The sequence below is a fragment of the Natator depressus genome, chromosome 3 (genome assembly GCF_965152275.1).
Source record: "Natator depressus isolate rNatDep1 chromosome 3, rNatDep2.hap1, whole genome shotgun sequence".
NCBI lineage: Eukaryota > Metazoa > Chordata > Testudines > Cheloniidae > Natator > Natator depressus.
Genome location: NC_134236.1, coordinates 157,282,223 through 157,297,874, shown reverse-complemented (window position 1 = coordinate 157,297,874; position 15,652 = coordinate 157,282,223). Strand labels below are relative to the sequence as shown.

Genomic DNA, 15,652 nt, shown 5'->3' with positions numbered 1-15,652 from the left:
CTCTGATGAACTGAAAAACCTCTCTGGGGTTCCCTTTATGCTCAATTTTTATTAAAAAAATGTTTGCACAGCTCCAATCCAGCTCGGCACTTAGTCTTTCCTAGCACATTGCTGTCCGCATGCTCAGAGCGGCTGCTGCAGCTCAAGCTGCTGAGCTTTGGCATGCCCCTGCGCCTCTGAGTGCTCTCTAGTGGGACCAGCAGCACCTCTCTTTTTCCAGTCCTGGGTCCCCACACAGCCCTTCCTCCTGACCTGCGGAGTGCCCTGCCGATCCAGGCCTAGATCACCACACAGCTCTGCTTAGGCCCCCTCCATGATCTGCAGCATACCTGCTTTTTTATGGGATCCAGTCACAGGTCCTCACACTGCTCCCACTCCTTACCTCTCACACAGCTCTGCCATGTCAGCTCCATGCCCACCTGCCACAGTCCCTGGTGGAAGTCTAGTCCTGGCCTGCACCACTCCCCCTACCTCTCAGATATGGGATACAGCATGTGACAGAGACCGAAAAGGAGGGGTAAAACAACAGTAGAGGAGAGAGATCACCAAATTTCTATGGGACCTAGTTACCTTTCAGTCGCTGCTGAATGACATCCCTCAGAAGGGGTTCATTTGAGACATGTCTCTCTCTCTCTCTCTCTCTCTCTCTCTCTCACACACACACACACACACACACACACACACCCACCCACCCCCCCCCTCAGGCCCAACTGGCAGCATCCCGTGCCCAGTCCTGGGGGTCCTTTAGTGATATGAACCACTCGGGGCAAGACTAAGATCGACCTACCCGTCCTAACAGTGACCAGGTTGGAGCCCCACTCTCTGGAGGTAGAGACTTAACCCAGGGTGTCTTTTGTTCTTTGTCTGATCACTTTTGTTTTGTCAATTCTTATAGATCAAAGGGCCAGCCTGGGCGGAGGATTCTGCTTTGAGTCATGCAGAGGCATTTTAGCTCTGATGGATGTATCCTTTCAGCAAAGGCAAAAAACTTCCCCGCAGTGCAGCCCATCCTTTCCTTCAGTTATGGCTCAGCTGTACTTCCCCCTGGAACAACCTGCAAATAAATATTGGCCACAAGCACCAAATAATTTTCCCGCAATGTATGCAGGGCTTTACTATGCACCCTCTCTCTGGGGCTTGGGATCTGCTGTCAGGAGCTCGCTGGGTGCTGTAGGCCCTTCCCTAGTTACTTTAAAACCTATTCTATTAATTACATAGTCCTCATCTTCCGAACTCTCCAGGCACTGTGGTTAACAAGCCTTGGCCCCAGTCCTGGACACGTCACAGCTTCTAAAGGACTAGGTTGGGATTCACTAAGATCCACTGTATAGCTCAACCTAACACTACTTCTTCCCACCCTTCCTCTAAGGCTGCCAAGCTTGGCTTGCCTGTGAACTGGAACGCCAAGCCTGTTGCTCTAAGTTTATGTCAAGACCAATGAAGCTATGATTGCCTTTCCCCTGACATCAGCCAGGGCTGGAGTGGCCAGCAGCAATGTGTCACTGCTGAATCACAGGCGAACGCCTGGCAAACTATTCATCCTTTGGTATACCTCTTCTAGTTAGATGGATGGCATAGTCTTCCAACTGTTAACAAGACAACACTGGAAATGCATTGCTGGCCATTGTAAAACAAGAGAGCTCCTTGATGAAAACATAAATTCTCCCCGCTGTATGCTCTCATGCTGTCTTTTTGTTCCGGGCCCTCAAATAACTCTGAGACAGTGCCAGACCATTACAGATTGCAGCAAATGAATAAAAATGACCTGCAGCCAGTTGCTTTCTTTCCAGCATTCCTGTTACTGCACCCTCTTGCCATCTCAACAGGCACGGAATGCAGGACCCATGGAGGGTGCTGACACAGCCACTTTTCCCACCCACTTACTCCCCCACCCCCCATTCCATGTTTATTCAAGATGGATTTTTTTCATTCACTACATTGCTACCCACTCCCTATACAGTGTGACCTATACGGGCCCTTAAAGACTGGAGCAGCCTCTTTCAGCCAAGTTTGAGGGCAGCACCGCCCACTTACTCTTTAAGGGGGCTTTGCTTTCTCACGGCTTCGGCAGCCCTGAAAGAGGCAGGGGCCAGAGGCAGTCTCGCTGCAGGGAACAGAGCAGTGTAGGAGGACACGCAGGGTCAGATAGTGCACCTCCTTCATGGAACGACAGAGTGTGTGGAACCCACACACCTTGTGGGTGTGGTGTTCTGTCCCATCTAGTGGCACAGAGAGAGGGAGATTGATTGATGAGTCTGCTCTACAGCCTTTGCTAAGAGCCAGTTGGCATGTGGTAGAGGCTTATGCACTAAGCTCCAGCAGCCCCAGGTTTGAGCGTGCCTGCCTGCCGCCGACCAGGGGTGGAGGGGGGCACTGTCAGCGTTGCATGTAAATGCCTTGTGCCATGTAGGAGCAGGTGCAACATAGGGTAGATCCGTGTGGCTCTTGGGGGCTAATACCATGAATGGGGCTATGACTAGTCTACACCTTATGCTGAGGAGGCTCTATCCTCCCCTCCCACCTCAAGCCTGCGAATGACTACAAGGCTGCTCCCCACCCCAATATGTTCAGAGAAGACAAAGGGAGGCGTACCTGGGTTAGCTTTAATCTAGCTATTGTTACCTATGCTAACAGTGCAGCTGTGGCAGCATGGGCTAGCAACCTAAGTACCTACATTTGCAGTTATCTGTGCAACAATCAAGTTCAGTAGCAGTGTAGACATACCCAGAATCTAGCTACAGGTAATGCCCAGTGGGCCCCAACCAGCAGTGAGGAGGTGGGGGGGGTTAGACCACAGCACCTTTTACTCCTCCCCAAAGGTGGCTGCATTTCCATGGGGCCATGCATACATTGGATTTATAGCCTCATGATCCATTGCTGTGAAAGGCACTATATAACTTTGCTGCTTAATGGCCCTCAGCTACATTTACAATTTGTCACGTTTATTTTGTGCCTTCTATAGCTTCTCACACTGCTGCTCGGAGCAAGGAATACCTTAGCCTTCCCCAGCTTAAAGTCTGACATTCCAACCTTCGTGGCAGCAGGATTCCTTTAGCAGGGCTCTTTTCACATGGGGCCGGGGGGGGGGGGGGGGGCTTCCTGTATCCTGATCCTAGGAAACCCAAGATTAGCTGCCACTAAACGTTTAAGCCTTAACCACAGATGCAGCTCAAGTCTAATGGAAGACTCTCCCTGCAAGAATTTAAGCACCTCTGGAAATACCTTGCTAAGTACAAGGTACATGTGAGCTGTCAGTAACCCGTTTGCTCACCTAGTGCTGCATTTCTAATCAAGGGGATGCAGACACTATGAAATTAAAATAGTGTGGGGGAAAGACCGCAACAAAGGCTTTGAAGCTTAATAGATAAAGCATCTGCCTTATAATTCAAAAGTAGGGAGCTCAGATATTGGATTGAGAGGCCCCCGTCAAACATTCTGAAGGGTAAGAACAGGTCTGCCAAGGACTAAGTGCTCTGCCTGTATGGCAGATCCTGAGGAATAGGTTAGAGAAGGTGTTGGGTTCCCAGTCCTGCACTGACATACACAGGAGTAATTCTACAGGTCAGTGGGACTGTGGTGGTTCATATGCAGTGGCAAGATGGTGAGTATCCCTGAAGAGTACAAGCACTTAGACTGGATTACCTATTATCCACCATATGTTTCTGTAAAAGGCTATTGCCATATTTCATGGCAGCCAGTCACATTGCACAGGATAATGCAATCAATGGAAAGTCCATGCTCCCTGGCCAATACAGACTTTGGTTTTCCACTATCATCTCTAAACAATGCCAATACTGTAACAGGGCTCCTTTCTCACCCGCCCCCCCGGCCTCACCTTCTTTAAGAGACTCTAGGACAGAGTAAGGGACCCCAGAATTAGGAAAGACATTCTGGTACAGTCAATGTTCCTTGGTTTAAATTTCCCCTATTACGCCCCATTAAATTTGTTTGGGCTATCCTGAACAACTGTTCTCCGTGCTTGGTTTTTACATCCTACCAACGTTTGGTGATGGTTAGTATCTCACAAGATGGTTTTTGGCCAAGTTAAACATACTAGGCCAGATCCTCATCTGTTGTATAAGTGGGCGTAGCCCTATTCAAGTCGATGGAGCTGAGTACATAGCCTATTGTATTTAGAATATGGAGTGTACAGAAGGATGTCACCCCACCTAGTGCCATAGAAATGAGGTCTGCAACTATTCTTTTAGATGAGTCATTATTGATGGGCTCTTTGTGTTGTTGACAGAGTCATGGAGATGCAAGCTTTGGTTTGAACAAGTAAAACAGTGCAGGGGATATACACGAAAGGCCACACCTATATAAACATTCAGACATGTTTACCCTGCAGTTCCACATCAATGCTTTTGTTGGCAGGGAGATAGCCCAAGGTGATCACTCCTCCCCTCTGTCTTCTTTCTCCCCTTGTCTCAGTGCACTAGGCCAGGCCAATGCTCTGAAGGAGCATTAACATCAATCCCTCGCTGCCCCCATCAGTAAGCCCCCTCGTCCAGGAGCAAGGATCACCCCGCTTTCCAAATTTCTGGAAAGTTGTCTTTTTTATTCTAGTGCCCCTATCAGATGTTGCACTGAGTTTCCACTAAGCTAATTCATTAAGGAGAAAGTGAAATGCATTGGCAAGTGGCCAATGTGCTAGGTCATAGCACAAGTTTGGGCCACTGACATTGGCTTAAAAGAAAGAAGCTGAATTCTGTCAAAACGGTTTCCAGGATATTTTCAGGAGGGAAGAGGGAACCGGTTCTGGATTCCTGGACGTCTCAGATATGAGGAATGCAGTACAGAGAGCAGGTATGGTCAGCTGTGCTGTGAAGAGAGGGGTGGAAAGATGAGGGTGGAGGGATTGTATGGAAGATCTAGTGAGATCCTGCTCCTGGCATAATCTGCGAGTAATGCATCTCACAAAGACAAAACTATCACTGTCCATTCCCCGTGTAACCAATCCAAAGAGAATGTTTCAGGAAGAAGCCATTTCCCCTGCTGAGTGGTCCTGCAGCACAGGAATAGATTGGAGCATTGTTGAGATGGTGCTGATGATGAATATTTGCCAAGTGGCAGAAAGGCCAATAAGGCTCAGCAAAGAGGCCAAAGAAAGCATGAATTTCCATCTCACCCCTGGAGGTGCTCTCTCTTGATCAGGGATGAAGCACCTGGTAGGGGAAAGGAGCAAGGCAGTTTGAACAGCCACTGTCCTGCTAGTTCATTCAGTCTCTCTTCAGGGCTCTGACTGATTATATAGGAGAAAGCTGCATTGAAAGACCTTTTATTTAGTTTGCACTGACCTCTGTTGGCTAGACTAGTGCTGCAATTTTAAGCAAGCAAGCCGGTTTCTGTTGCATGATTGAATTTGTCTAGTTCTATCTGGTTACATTTTGTATATGCGATAGGATATCCCAGAGGAAGCTCCTGTCCAACAAATCTGCATTAGAGATTCTTCCATTTAGCTAAATGGCCATTTAAGTTGCATTAGCCAATAGAATATAATTTTTTCCCCTATGGGGAACTCTAGTCAAAACGTAATCAACGGAAGCCACAAAATTGGTGGATTTTTTTTCAAGCGGAAGATATAACATGGCCTCTAGAGACTGAAATTCCTGATGTGTCATCAGGGTGTAGCAAGAAGCTCTGAGTTCAGGGATCTGAAATGTATCACTGTTGTAATAAAGGCACTACAGTATAAAATACGGAGTAAGATTGCACACATGCAGATACTGAAGGGATAAACAAGGAATATTAAAAAAATGGCAAATTCAGCATATTGTGCCCTCTAAGCAGTTTTTGAAGGGGAGACACACTCTGGTTCCCCAGCACCTTGCTTCCTCCCACACCATACTGCACAGGCCAGATTCTTCCCCCCAAGAGCCTGCCTCCCTTGCCCCATGCATGGGTTTTTCTTAGCAGGGGATGGGGAGGAGGAGGAGGAGAATAATCAGACCCAGTATTAGCATATCAATGCCTAATTAACCCTAAGAATGCTGCTAAATATAGGCCCCAATTAAGCATGTGTTGAAACATTTTGCTGGAGTCCATCAGTAGTCGGCAAAGCAGGAGCTTATCCTAAACATTAAGGCCTCAGTTAAGAAGGATAATAAGCCAGATCCTCAGCTGGTGTAAATCCGCACAGCTCCATTGGCTTCAGTGCTGTTCTACACCAGATGAGGAACTGGCCCCATCTGTTCATAAGCATCAACCTGATGATGTGCTTGGGATGCTCAGTGATATAACGGAATAATTTCCAACCACTTAAAATGAAAAGCCACCCTCTTAAAGCTTTAACAAACCCAGCCAAAGGGATCTGAGCACAAGGGCAAAGAAAGGGCAGGGGGTAGGGCAACCCTTCTAGGGCCAACAAGTGAATACACTCATGCATGCCTTTGCAATTAAAATGGTAGGGGTATTTTTGAAGAATGGGGAGATGTTGACAGAGATGGATTTCAGGGGCAAGTACATGCCATACCCCAGAACTGCCCACACCAAACTCCTGACTAATTACAAGTTTAAGATGGGATGGTGGGATCCTTAGACAGTGCCTGGAAGTCTTGAGGGCAGATTTCAACAAGTCTGGACTCAAGGAGATCCTGAGTGTAGCCAGGTTCTACGCGTTTAAGGCTATAGTCAGCGCTCTCTTTACATGTCCACGGCCCGCGATGGATTAACAAAGGGGAATGGGATTAGTTGCTTTACTACTGTGATTCTTGCTCACACGTATGAAGTGAAAGTGATCTCCAGACTTGAGGCTGGGAAGGAATTTTGACGGGATTTTATTTGTGAGGTCCCTCAAGGAGGCATTAAGCAGGGATGGGTCACCTGGTAGGTGTACAAACTGGACATACGTAGCAGCCTCCGTTCCCTGCCATTTCAGAGGATGGCTGGACCTTGCTTCTTCCTGTTGCTATCATGTTCACTGCCCTTTCTGCCTCTTGCTCATAGGCCTGGCTGTCGATGACCAGCTCCTCCATCTGATGGCTCTGAGGTACAGCGATTCCTCCATGAGAATCTGTTTCCCCGATTTTGTGTGCTGCATGATCCGTCTCAAAACCATGGCAAGTAAGTCATGCTCCTGGCTAGCTAGAGTCCTGTGAGGGTCTTGGAACATGGAAAATATGGGCTTACACTGCATCAACCACATATCACAATATCCTTAGCACTACAGGGTAAGGCAGTACAGCCTAATGGCACTGGCTGCCTGCCAGCATAGGGAATTCATTGTCCTTGCTGAGAACCAGGGAAAGATGCCTATCTATAGGGAATAGTTTAGAAAGAATGAACCTGCTACAATGCAGGAACTGGGCTAGGTCAGTGTCCCTCTGCCTTTGGGGCTTGACACTAATTTACCAGACACAGGGCCAGATTCACTCATGGGGGCAGCTATTCTTTCATGGGAGATTCAATGCTGGGAGAGAACAACTGGCAGGATCACTGTGGATGATGTCCTATGGAGACACTGCTAGAGGAGAACAGTGTTTCCAAGCATGGCTACATCAGAGCCCCATCAGCCCAAGAGATGTGCTGATTTAGTGTATTTCTTGGCTGATCTGGCCCCAACCCCTGTGCGTGCTGCCCTAGTGGACTCTGGGCCCTTAGTGGAGTGGAGGTGGTGTGCAACACACACAGTGTTGTCCCCTTCTCCCACCCCACTGGACTTTCCATTGCTGGAGGCACATGGCCTGGGCTGTGGGCCTTGTACTGGGGGAAGCCATGAAATAAATTGGGCCATAAAACGTCGACTGTCCTAGGCAGCATCTGCCACCTTTAATCAGCGTTGTGCATTCTAGCCTGCAACAGAACTTGGGTTGGAGGGATTTGGAGACATGCAAGCTCTGTTGAGTAGAGGAGCACATACAACAGTATCAGAGATGGGAAGGGATGGGGAACTCATGACCAGCAAAAGAGGCTTGTCATTAAGGTTAGGAGGAGCCTTGAGTACCAGTCACAAGCCTCAACTGCAGCTACTAGAGACCTGTTCTACTGGAGAATATGAGCAGTCCTCATTGACTCCCAGGACAGCTGGTATCCTGGGTCCAAATCCTCAAAAGGTATTTAGGCACCTCATACCTATTGAGTTCAATGGGCCTTAGCCATCTATATACCTTTGAGGATCGGGGTCCTGGTGACATGGACCAGTGATTGGAAACCCAGTGACACCTTATGGTGCTTTCAGGCATCATTTCAAGGTTGGGAAGCAGAGTCAGCTCAGAGTTTGAGAATCTCCAATTTTAACTCAATGAAAAAAAGGTATACAATAGAACAACAACATTAGAAGCTCAACATTTCCAAGATGATTAACGTCCTTCACTGTGGGTGGAATTTCTTCCGGCTAGAAATGTGTCCATTTTTGCATCTTTTTTAACAAATAAATGGTTTTATAAAAGCCCCTTTGCACAGTAAGTGCTGGTAGAAAGACCCTTAAATCCATTTTGAAAGGAATTGCTGGAAGTTCCACTGGTGTCTATAACAAGCACCTAAAAATGCCCTAGGGTCTTTGAATTATCGTTTTCCTCAAAGTTTAATATAATACATTTTTTTCAAACATTGCAAATCTGTGAAGAGGGTTTTTTCAGGTGAGGATAACTGAGCCAAATGGGAATAAGAGGCAGTCCACCTTCATGATGTGAATACAGAAGGGAAGATAAAATTTGTCCCCATTAAATTGTTACTCATATTCTTAAGATAACCAGAGTGATGCGACCTAAACCAAAAGCAACTTCTACTTTCAAGCCACACTTAAATGGAGATAGAGAAGGCACCAGTGACTCATTTCCTAAAGTAGGAAACATTAGTGCTGCACATTGTTCCTAGGAAGACACCTAAGCCTGATCTACATTGATACATCATGTCAGGAAACCAGGTTACAGTATGGTTGTACCCTTAACCTGGGACCTGATGCACCGAGTCACAGCACTGCTCAGGTTTGGCCCAGCTGCCTCTCTGTCATGATGACAGGGGGCTGGCTGGCCAAAATTCGAGTGACCAATGCTACAACCTTGGAGGAACCCCAGCCAGCCCCCCACCCCCCGGCAGGAGCCCACATGCTGGTATACGCAGTATACTTATTTAGTACTTTTTACATTCATGTATATTATATATTGTGGGCAAGAAATATTTAGTGAGCCATATTCTTTTGATACTAAATCTATTTACTGAGTCACAATAGGCCATCAAAGTTTACAGATGGATCCTGGGCCCAAAGAGGTTGAGAGCCACTGGACTAGATGGCCTTTTGTAGTCCTTTCTAGCCCTACATTTCTATGATTTTGGATCTTCCAACCAGCCTTGAGCTTTTTTTTTTTTTTGGGGGGGGGGGGTGTCAAAAGATGTTTTGATTAGAGTTGGGCAGGAATTAGGCATGTCATAGGAAATACCAAGATTTTTAGGTTTGTTTTCATTTTGAATCTGAACAAAGTGGCAAATTTTAAAAAATTAAAAAAAAAAAAAGGGTCATGTCAATTGAAATGTTCCACTTCAACTTTATTTTAATACAAAATAAAGTTTTGAAATGAAAAAAAAAAAGCAATGTTACATTTCAGCCTTATGGAAATGCTGCTCTTTGATCTTTTTCTAAACAAAATTTCACCCAAAACCACCATGTTCCCATGGGAACCATTAGATTTTGATGAATCAACATTTTCCTACAGCCGAACCTTTGGTTGGAAAGCTTTTGACTACCTTTAGTTTTGACAACTACGTGAATTGAGACAGCACCTGCCGTTACTAGTTGATAAGCCTGCAAGACTTAATGATCACCTGTGAGTTGCTTCAGAGAATACCGTGATCACCAGGTGCCAGTGGATGGGGGGGGGGGGGTGAATTCCCTCCCACCCCATTGTGAGCTGTATTATGTATGTGTCATGACCAAACAGCAAGTGTGAAAAATCAGCACAGGGAATGGGGGGTGATAGGCACCTATATAAGACAAAGCCCTGAATATTGGGACCGTCCCTATAAACCTGGGACAACTGGTCTCCCTGAGAATCTTCAGGCATCAGCCAGGGAGGGAAACAGAATACTGGACTAGATGACACTGGGCTGTTCCAGAATGGAAACAACTTTGATCTTATATGTTACAAGTTCCTCCCACCTCCTCCTATTGAAGTCAAGCTGTCTTTGTTCTCCCTAGGTGTATTTCGTAATTTATCAAAGGATGGAAAGATTTGCTTTACTGCAGCAGAGGTGAGGAGCCCTCATTGCATTTGTGCCCTTTGCTGCCTTCATAGATTCTTGTTCTCCTCCTCAGATCCAAAGTGGAATCATTACTAGTGCCGCCTTCTCGGAATCACTTTCGAAAAAGCTGGCACGAGGGGTGTGGTAAGATCTTCTTATGTAACTGTGCATTAAGGGTGAAATCCTCGCCCCACTGAAAGTCAATGGCAAAACTCCCATTGACTTCAATGGGGCCAGGATTTCACTCTAAGGAGGTCTCTTACACTTACGCTGAAGTCATAGGTGTGGCTGCAGCATGCAGACATACATGAGCTAGCTTTGATCCAGCTAGCTTGGGTACCAGTAATAGTGAAGCCACAGCAGCATGGGCTAGAAGTCCGTTCTTGGGGCACTGGGCAGGCTAGTACAGCCCCTGCTGAAGTCTGTGTGGCCATAGCTTTGCTGCAATTGGTACCTGAGCTAGCTAGGTCTATATGCTACAGTCAGAAGTGTGACCGCGATGCTGACAGTCTCCTGTGTGCTTTAATCTAGGGTAAGTGGCTACTCCCACCTTTCTGACACCCCTGATCTTCCTGTAGTACAAAGAACATAGCTCCATTAATTTACATTGAACTAGGCAGACTTAGGGCCAGATCCTCAGCAGATATATGTATATAGTGTTTTCTCCTCTCACTGACACCAGTCTTTCATGGACGTAACTCCAGTGGAGTTTCCAATGCAGTCAAGGCACACCCTCAGGTGTTTATCTGTCATCGTAGGAGTGTGACTGTAACTGGGTTTAAAGAAAGAAATGGAAGACAAATGGGCACCTTTGCTTTCTGTCTTTAGCGAGCTACCCCTCTGGCTGTGCTTTAAAGTGGGCTGTACCAAACTTATCTCATCTTAAAAATACTGCCATATGCTACCATAATAATCCAGAACACTGCATCTTTCCAGAGCCTTTGGAACTATTACTGTAGAATGCTGTAATATTTTTCTTTTATGAAGTTGCCCAAATCTTATTTGGACTGTCCCCTAAAAACCACCTGGCCCCAATTTGGGTAGCTCAGTAGTATGGCTCTTAGTTAATTACATCTTCCCTGCACAGTACAAATGACTAATAAGAGTGCTTCAGCAGGGGTTCACGGCTTCCATCGTTGCGTGGTCCACAGGATGATCAGGTTAGAGCTATCTATGCTCTGATTAATCACCATGCAGACCACCTCCTCTTCCACTTGCCGTCACCCACCATCCTTGGCAGTTACTGATGTAGAAGAGTAACATTAGGAAAATATTTAGTGCAATTTAGCAGCCAGAAACAAGGAAAATCCACCAGCATTATGTCACCACCGTCCTCCCCATGGACCACAGTATGAGAATTTCTATGTTCCAGTATTTAAGTGCTAAGTTATTATGCATCTGCTTCTTAGATTTACTGTAACTATCTAAATGCATTTTGTTTGTTCTTCCAGTGGATGATTTTTACCATGTACTGCTAAGGCGGCGATATGGCTCTACATTGCTGGTAAGGAGTCACCTCAATCCTGTACAAACACAGAGGAGAAAAGTTCCTAGCTTGCCGTGACACACCTGTGCTCTAATACACTGTCAAACAACCGCACCCACCTGCACTGGGAGACAGTGTGCTGTGATCATAGGTAACAGAGATAAAACAGGAGGCAGTCTGGGCTAATGCTGACAGAAAAGGGACTAGGAAGAAGCAGAAGGCTCCTGAGTTCTTGTTGCCGCTGACTTGTTGTATGACTTTGGGCAAAGTACAGTGATTTCCTTATCAACCCAGCTGGAAAGTTGAGCTAAAAAAAAAGCAGGAGCTTTGCTGAAATGCAGAAGCTGCATCTGATGTGAGCTTCCCTTGGGGAACGGAATTATAACCAAAAAAAATCTGATGTGTAAAAAGAAGCTGTGATGGAATTCCTCCTGCCTCTCTCTGTTATTATTGACATAGCGTACTTAGAAGCGAACACAGAAAGTACATAAAGCAACTGAGCACAGAGGACTCGGAACTATGGCTGACACGGGTCTTAGCTTGTCCTATTGTGTTCAGGGTGCAGGATTCATCCTGACTTTTCCCTGTGGAGTTGTGCTATGTCCTACAGGCTTGTGACCAGATTCCGCACAGTACTGAACATCAGCTCACATTGCAGTCAATGGGAAGTGAGGGTACTCAGTGCCTTGCAGGAATAGAGCCTTGGCTTGCACTATATTAAAGGCCATGCTTTTAAACAAAGAATTAAGGGTTGCATGGTGGGCCAAGTCTTCTGCCCAGCATTCTCACCTTCCTGAGCCCAGCCAGCCCCACCCCTCACCAGCTCCCCTATTAGCGTGGATGGAAGATCTGTGCATCCATGGATACTCAGCTAACTGCCTCTGCCAGCCCATGCCATACCCTCTCCTTTCTCCTGTATAGGGAACGTGCATGGAGCAGGACTCTGTGCTCCTTGCTGAGTAGCAGAACCACACCCCTTCCCCACAATCACAGAAGAGGGGGTTGCATTTGCTCCAAGTTATTACCTGTACTGTTAGTTTTGCATGCACCAACCCTGTGTCTGCACATTCAAGTGGGCACTTCTATACAAAATCAACTCAGATTTGTATGTGTAGAGTGTGCAATTGCACGCAACTGCATGTTAGAAAATCTGGCCTGTCAAAGTTTCCTGGGTGGGAGCCCTTTGCTGGAGTGTGGGGTCTTGGTGCAATGAAGCTGCCTTGTGGTGATGCTCATATAGCAAGAGGATGGTGTTTGCATTACAGCTTTAATACATCACAACATATCATCATGTAAATATCACACCAGGACAATATGAGGACCTTGCCCTGGGGGAGTAAAGTTGGTTGAGTTATCCATTACAAACAATGCACCAATTTTACTCTTTTCTATTCATGAATCATTCATCAACTGATCCCAACTCCTGCAAATATCATGAATTATAATTTTCACCTAATAATTGGATGAATGAAATTCAGCCTATGGGGTGTTCACGAACTGTTCACTTTAGTGACGCATTAGCTGTAGCATGTGACTGGTCACTTAGGTCACACACAATTGTTTCTGATCCCCACCGAGAGGGAAACTCTAAGCCCCAGAGGCTAACCAGTAATGAACACAGGCTGTGAGATAATGCACCACAAAGTGTTGGCATTCATGGAACTGTGAGGATTTGAGAACATTTTCTCAGATCCCTGCTTTTTGTCCCAATCCTTGTGAAGACGACATAGGATGCCCCAGGACAAGGCAAACTCATCTGAGTACTCTGACTTGTAAAACTTTTCACAAACGATTCTTTGTATTATGGTTACATCCTGAGCCCACAGTCATGAGTGGGACCCTACTCTGCTTAGTGAGGTACAAATTAATCTGACTGCAGGTTGGGGAGGATCCAGAGATGAAGTAAGCTGGTCCGGTACAGCGTACTGGCAAGAGCCAGTATGCCGTGCTGGACCGGCTTCCCCAGGCTGGTGCTTTAAAGGGCCCGGGGCTCCCCACAGCAGCCGAAGCCCTGGGCTCTTTAAAGTACCGCCAGAGCCCTGCCACCACTACCCCAGGGGCTCCAGCAGGGGGCGGCTCAGGGGGCACTTTAAAGGGCCCAGGGCTCCCCGCAGTGGCTGGAACCCCTGGCCCTTTAAAGTGCCGCCGGAGCCCCACTGCCAGAGCTCCTGGGGTAGTGGTGGCAGGGCTCCGGTCCCTTTAAAGTGCGCCCCGAGTCCCGCTGCCAAAGCCCCGGGGTAGTGGCGGCAGGGCTCCGGCGGTGATTTAAAGGGCCAGGAGCTCCGCTGGGGTAGCGGCGGCCAGAGCCTGGGGCCCTTTAAATCGGCCCTGAGCCCCGGGGCTCCCAGCCGCCTCTGCAGCTGGTAGCTCTGGGGGAAATTTAAAGGCCCCAGGGCTCCCATCTGCAGCCAGAGCCCTGGAACCTTTAAAATCTTGATTTAAAGGGCCCGGCCCCGCCTCTTCCAGTTGAGGTCATGCCTCTTCCGGTTGAGGCCACGCCCCCCTGCTCAGGACTCCGGAGTACCGGTAAGTCCTTTAAGTTACTTTCACCCCTGGGAGGATCGTTTGTTTTTAGCCAGCTATGCAGAGAACAGAGTTCAGAAAGAGACACCCCATTGCTGGCCACGGGAGAAGAGTATGTACTGAGGTACCTAGCTCCTGCAGAATTCCAGTGGTGAATCTGGGCGTGGGTTCTTGTGCACATGGTTTCTCAGCAGGCCTTTCAGTATTGCAATGATCTATGAAGGGGAGACACAAATAGTATCATTATTAGTTTAATAAGACATTGCCCTCTGGCTGCCTCTAACAAGCCCTTCCTCCCCATTCTGTGCAGCTCAGATGCTTCTTGATGTGATGCAGCCCAAGTGCCTTTCATACAAGAATTATCAATGTGGCTTTCAACAAGCCAAGCAGCACTGATTGATGAGCTGGGCTTTCTTGGACCAATAACACACGGCTAGCAGTATTCATGTTTGTGAACATGGACTGTTCCTTAGACAAGCTGGACTTCATCTGAAGAGGAAGGGAAGGGAATTCTAAAAGACGCTCATGGAAGAAGACGGGAAAGCCTTGGGAAGAACATATTTGCTCCCATTTCATCCATGGATAAGGGATGTTTGGAAGTATTGTCTACAGGCGGTCTCCCATCCTCATACATGATAGTGTTCCTGATCAGCCTCAGGAACTCGAGTAAATCAGGATTAACTCCATGTACACTACTGTAAAGCAAATGCTAGCAGACTCGGGTTCTGTATTTTCAGAGAGATCACTGTTTAATTTAATGGAAAATGTTTGTGTGTAAGCAGAATTTTTCTGGGTTTTTGTTTGTTTTTTAAGTCTAAATACCAGAACCATTTTGGGAGGAAATTAATTACATATGCAGATAAAACCAGGACTTCTTTTTTAAATTAGACACTCTACATATTTAAAGAAACTAAATTGATCAGAACAGGGAGATATTTGTTGCCAAAACAAAAAGGCAGGTTGGAGCTGGTCAGTAACATTGATCCCCCTTCCAGGACAAATTCAATCAGAACTGGTAGCAGGCCCATCGCTTAGAACTTTCTAAAAATGAGACCAGACAGTGCATTAGGAAATTGACAATAGGGAACAATCTTGCTTGGCAACAAGACAGACTGGATAGCCCAATAGATCTTTTTCTAATTAGCAGCTTCTATACATCAGACTGGAAAGGAACAAGTTTATTTGAATTCCACTCTCTCTCTCTCTTTGTGCTAACGTCTTAAAACATGGGAACTAGTTTTTCCTCCAAAGGTTACAAAAGAAGCATGGACCGTCCCTAGCCCAGGCACAAGATCTGCTCATCGGCTCTTATCATGATGATTAAAAACAAACTAATGATATTTTATCTATCACTTTTAAAAAAAAACAACCCGCGCCCGTGCAAGCTCTATTTGCGCAAATGCCAAGAAGGACGCAAATATTGGTGTATGATGGCTATTCAGTGTTGTCATGGCAATATCACTCTCA

General features: G+C 46.7%; 1 protein-coding gene across 1 annotated transcript in view; it reads left to right on the top strand.

Annotated features, from left to right (window-relative positions):
* The window catches only part of CAPN13 (calpain 13), a 54,688-nt gene extending 40,014 nt beyond the window's left edge, over window positions 1-14,674 (top strand). Inside the window, exons 16-22 of the mRNA XM_074949143.1 lie at window positions 896-963; window positions 3,169-3,237; window positions 4,728-4,806; window positions 6,946-7,062; window positions 10,133-10,185; window positions 11,628-11,680; window positions 14,496-14,674. Coding sequence (XP_074805244.1) covers window positions 896-963; window positions 3,169-3,237; window positions 4,728-4,806; window positions 6,946-7,062; window positions 10,133-10,185; window positions 11,628-11,654 — 413 coding nt within the window. The 3' untranslated portion in view covers window positions 11,655-11,680; window positions 14,496-14,674. The remainder of the gene's footprint in view (window positions 1-895; window positions 964-3,168; window positions 3,238-4,727; window positions 4,807-6,945; window positions 7,063-10,132; window positions 10,186-11,627; window positions 11,681-14,495) is intronic.
* Window positions 14,675-15,652: the final 978 nt, after the last annotated feature.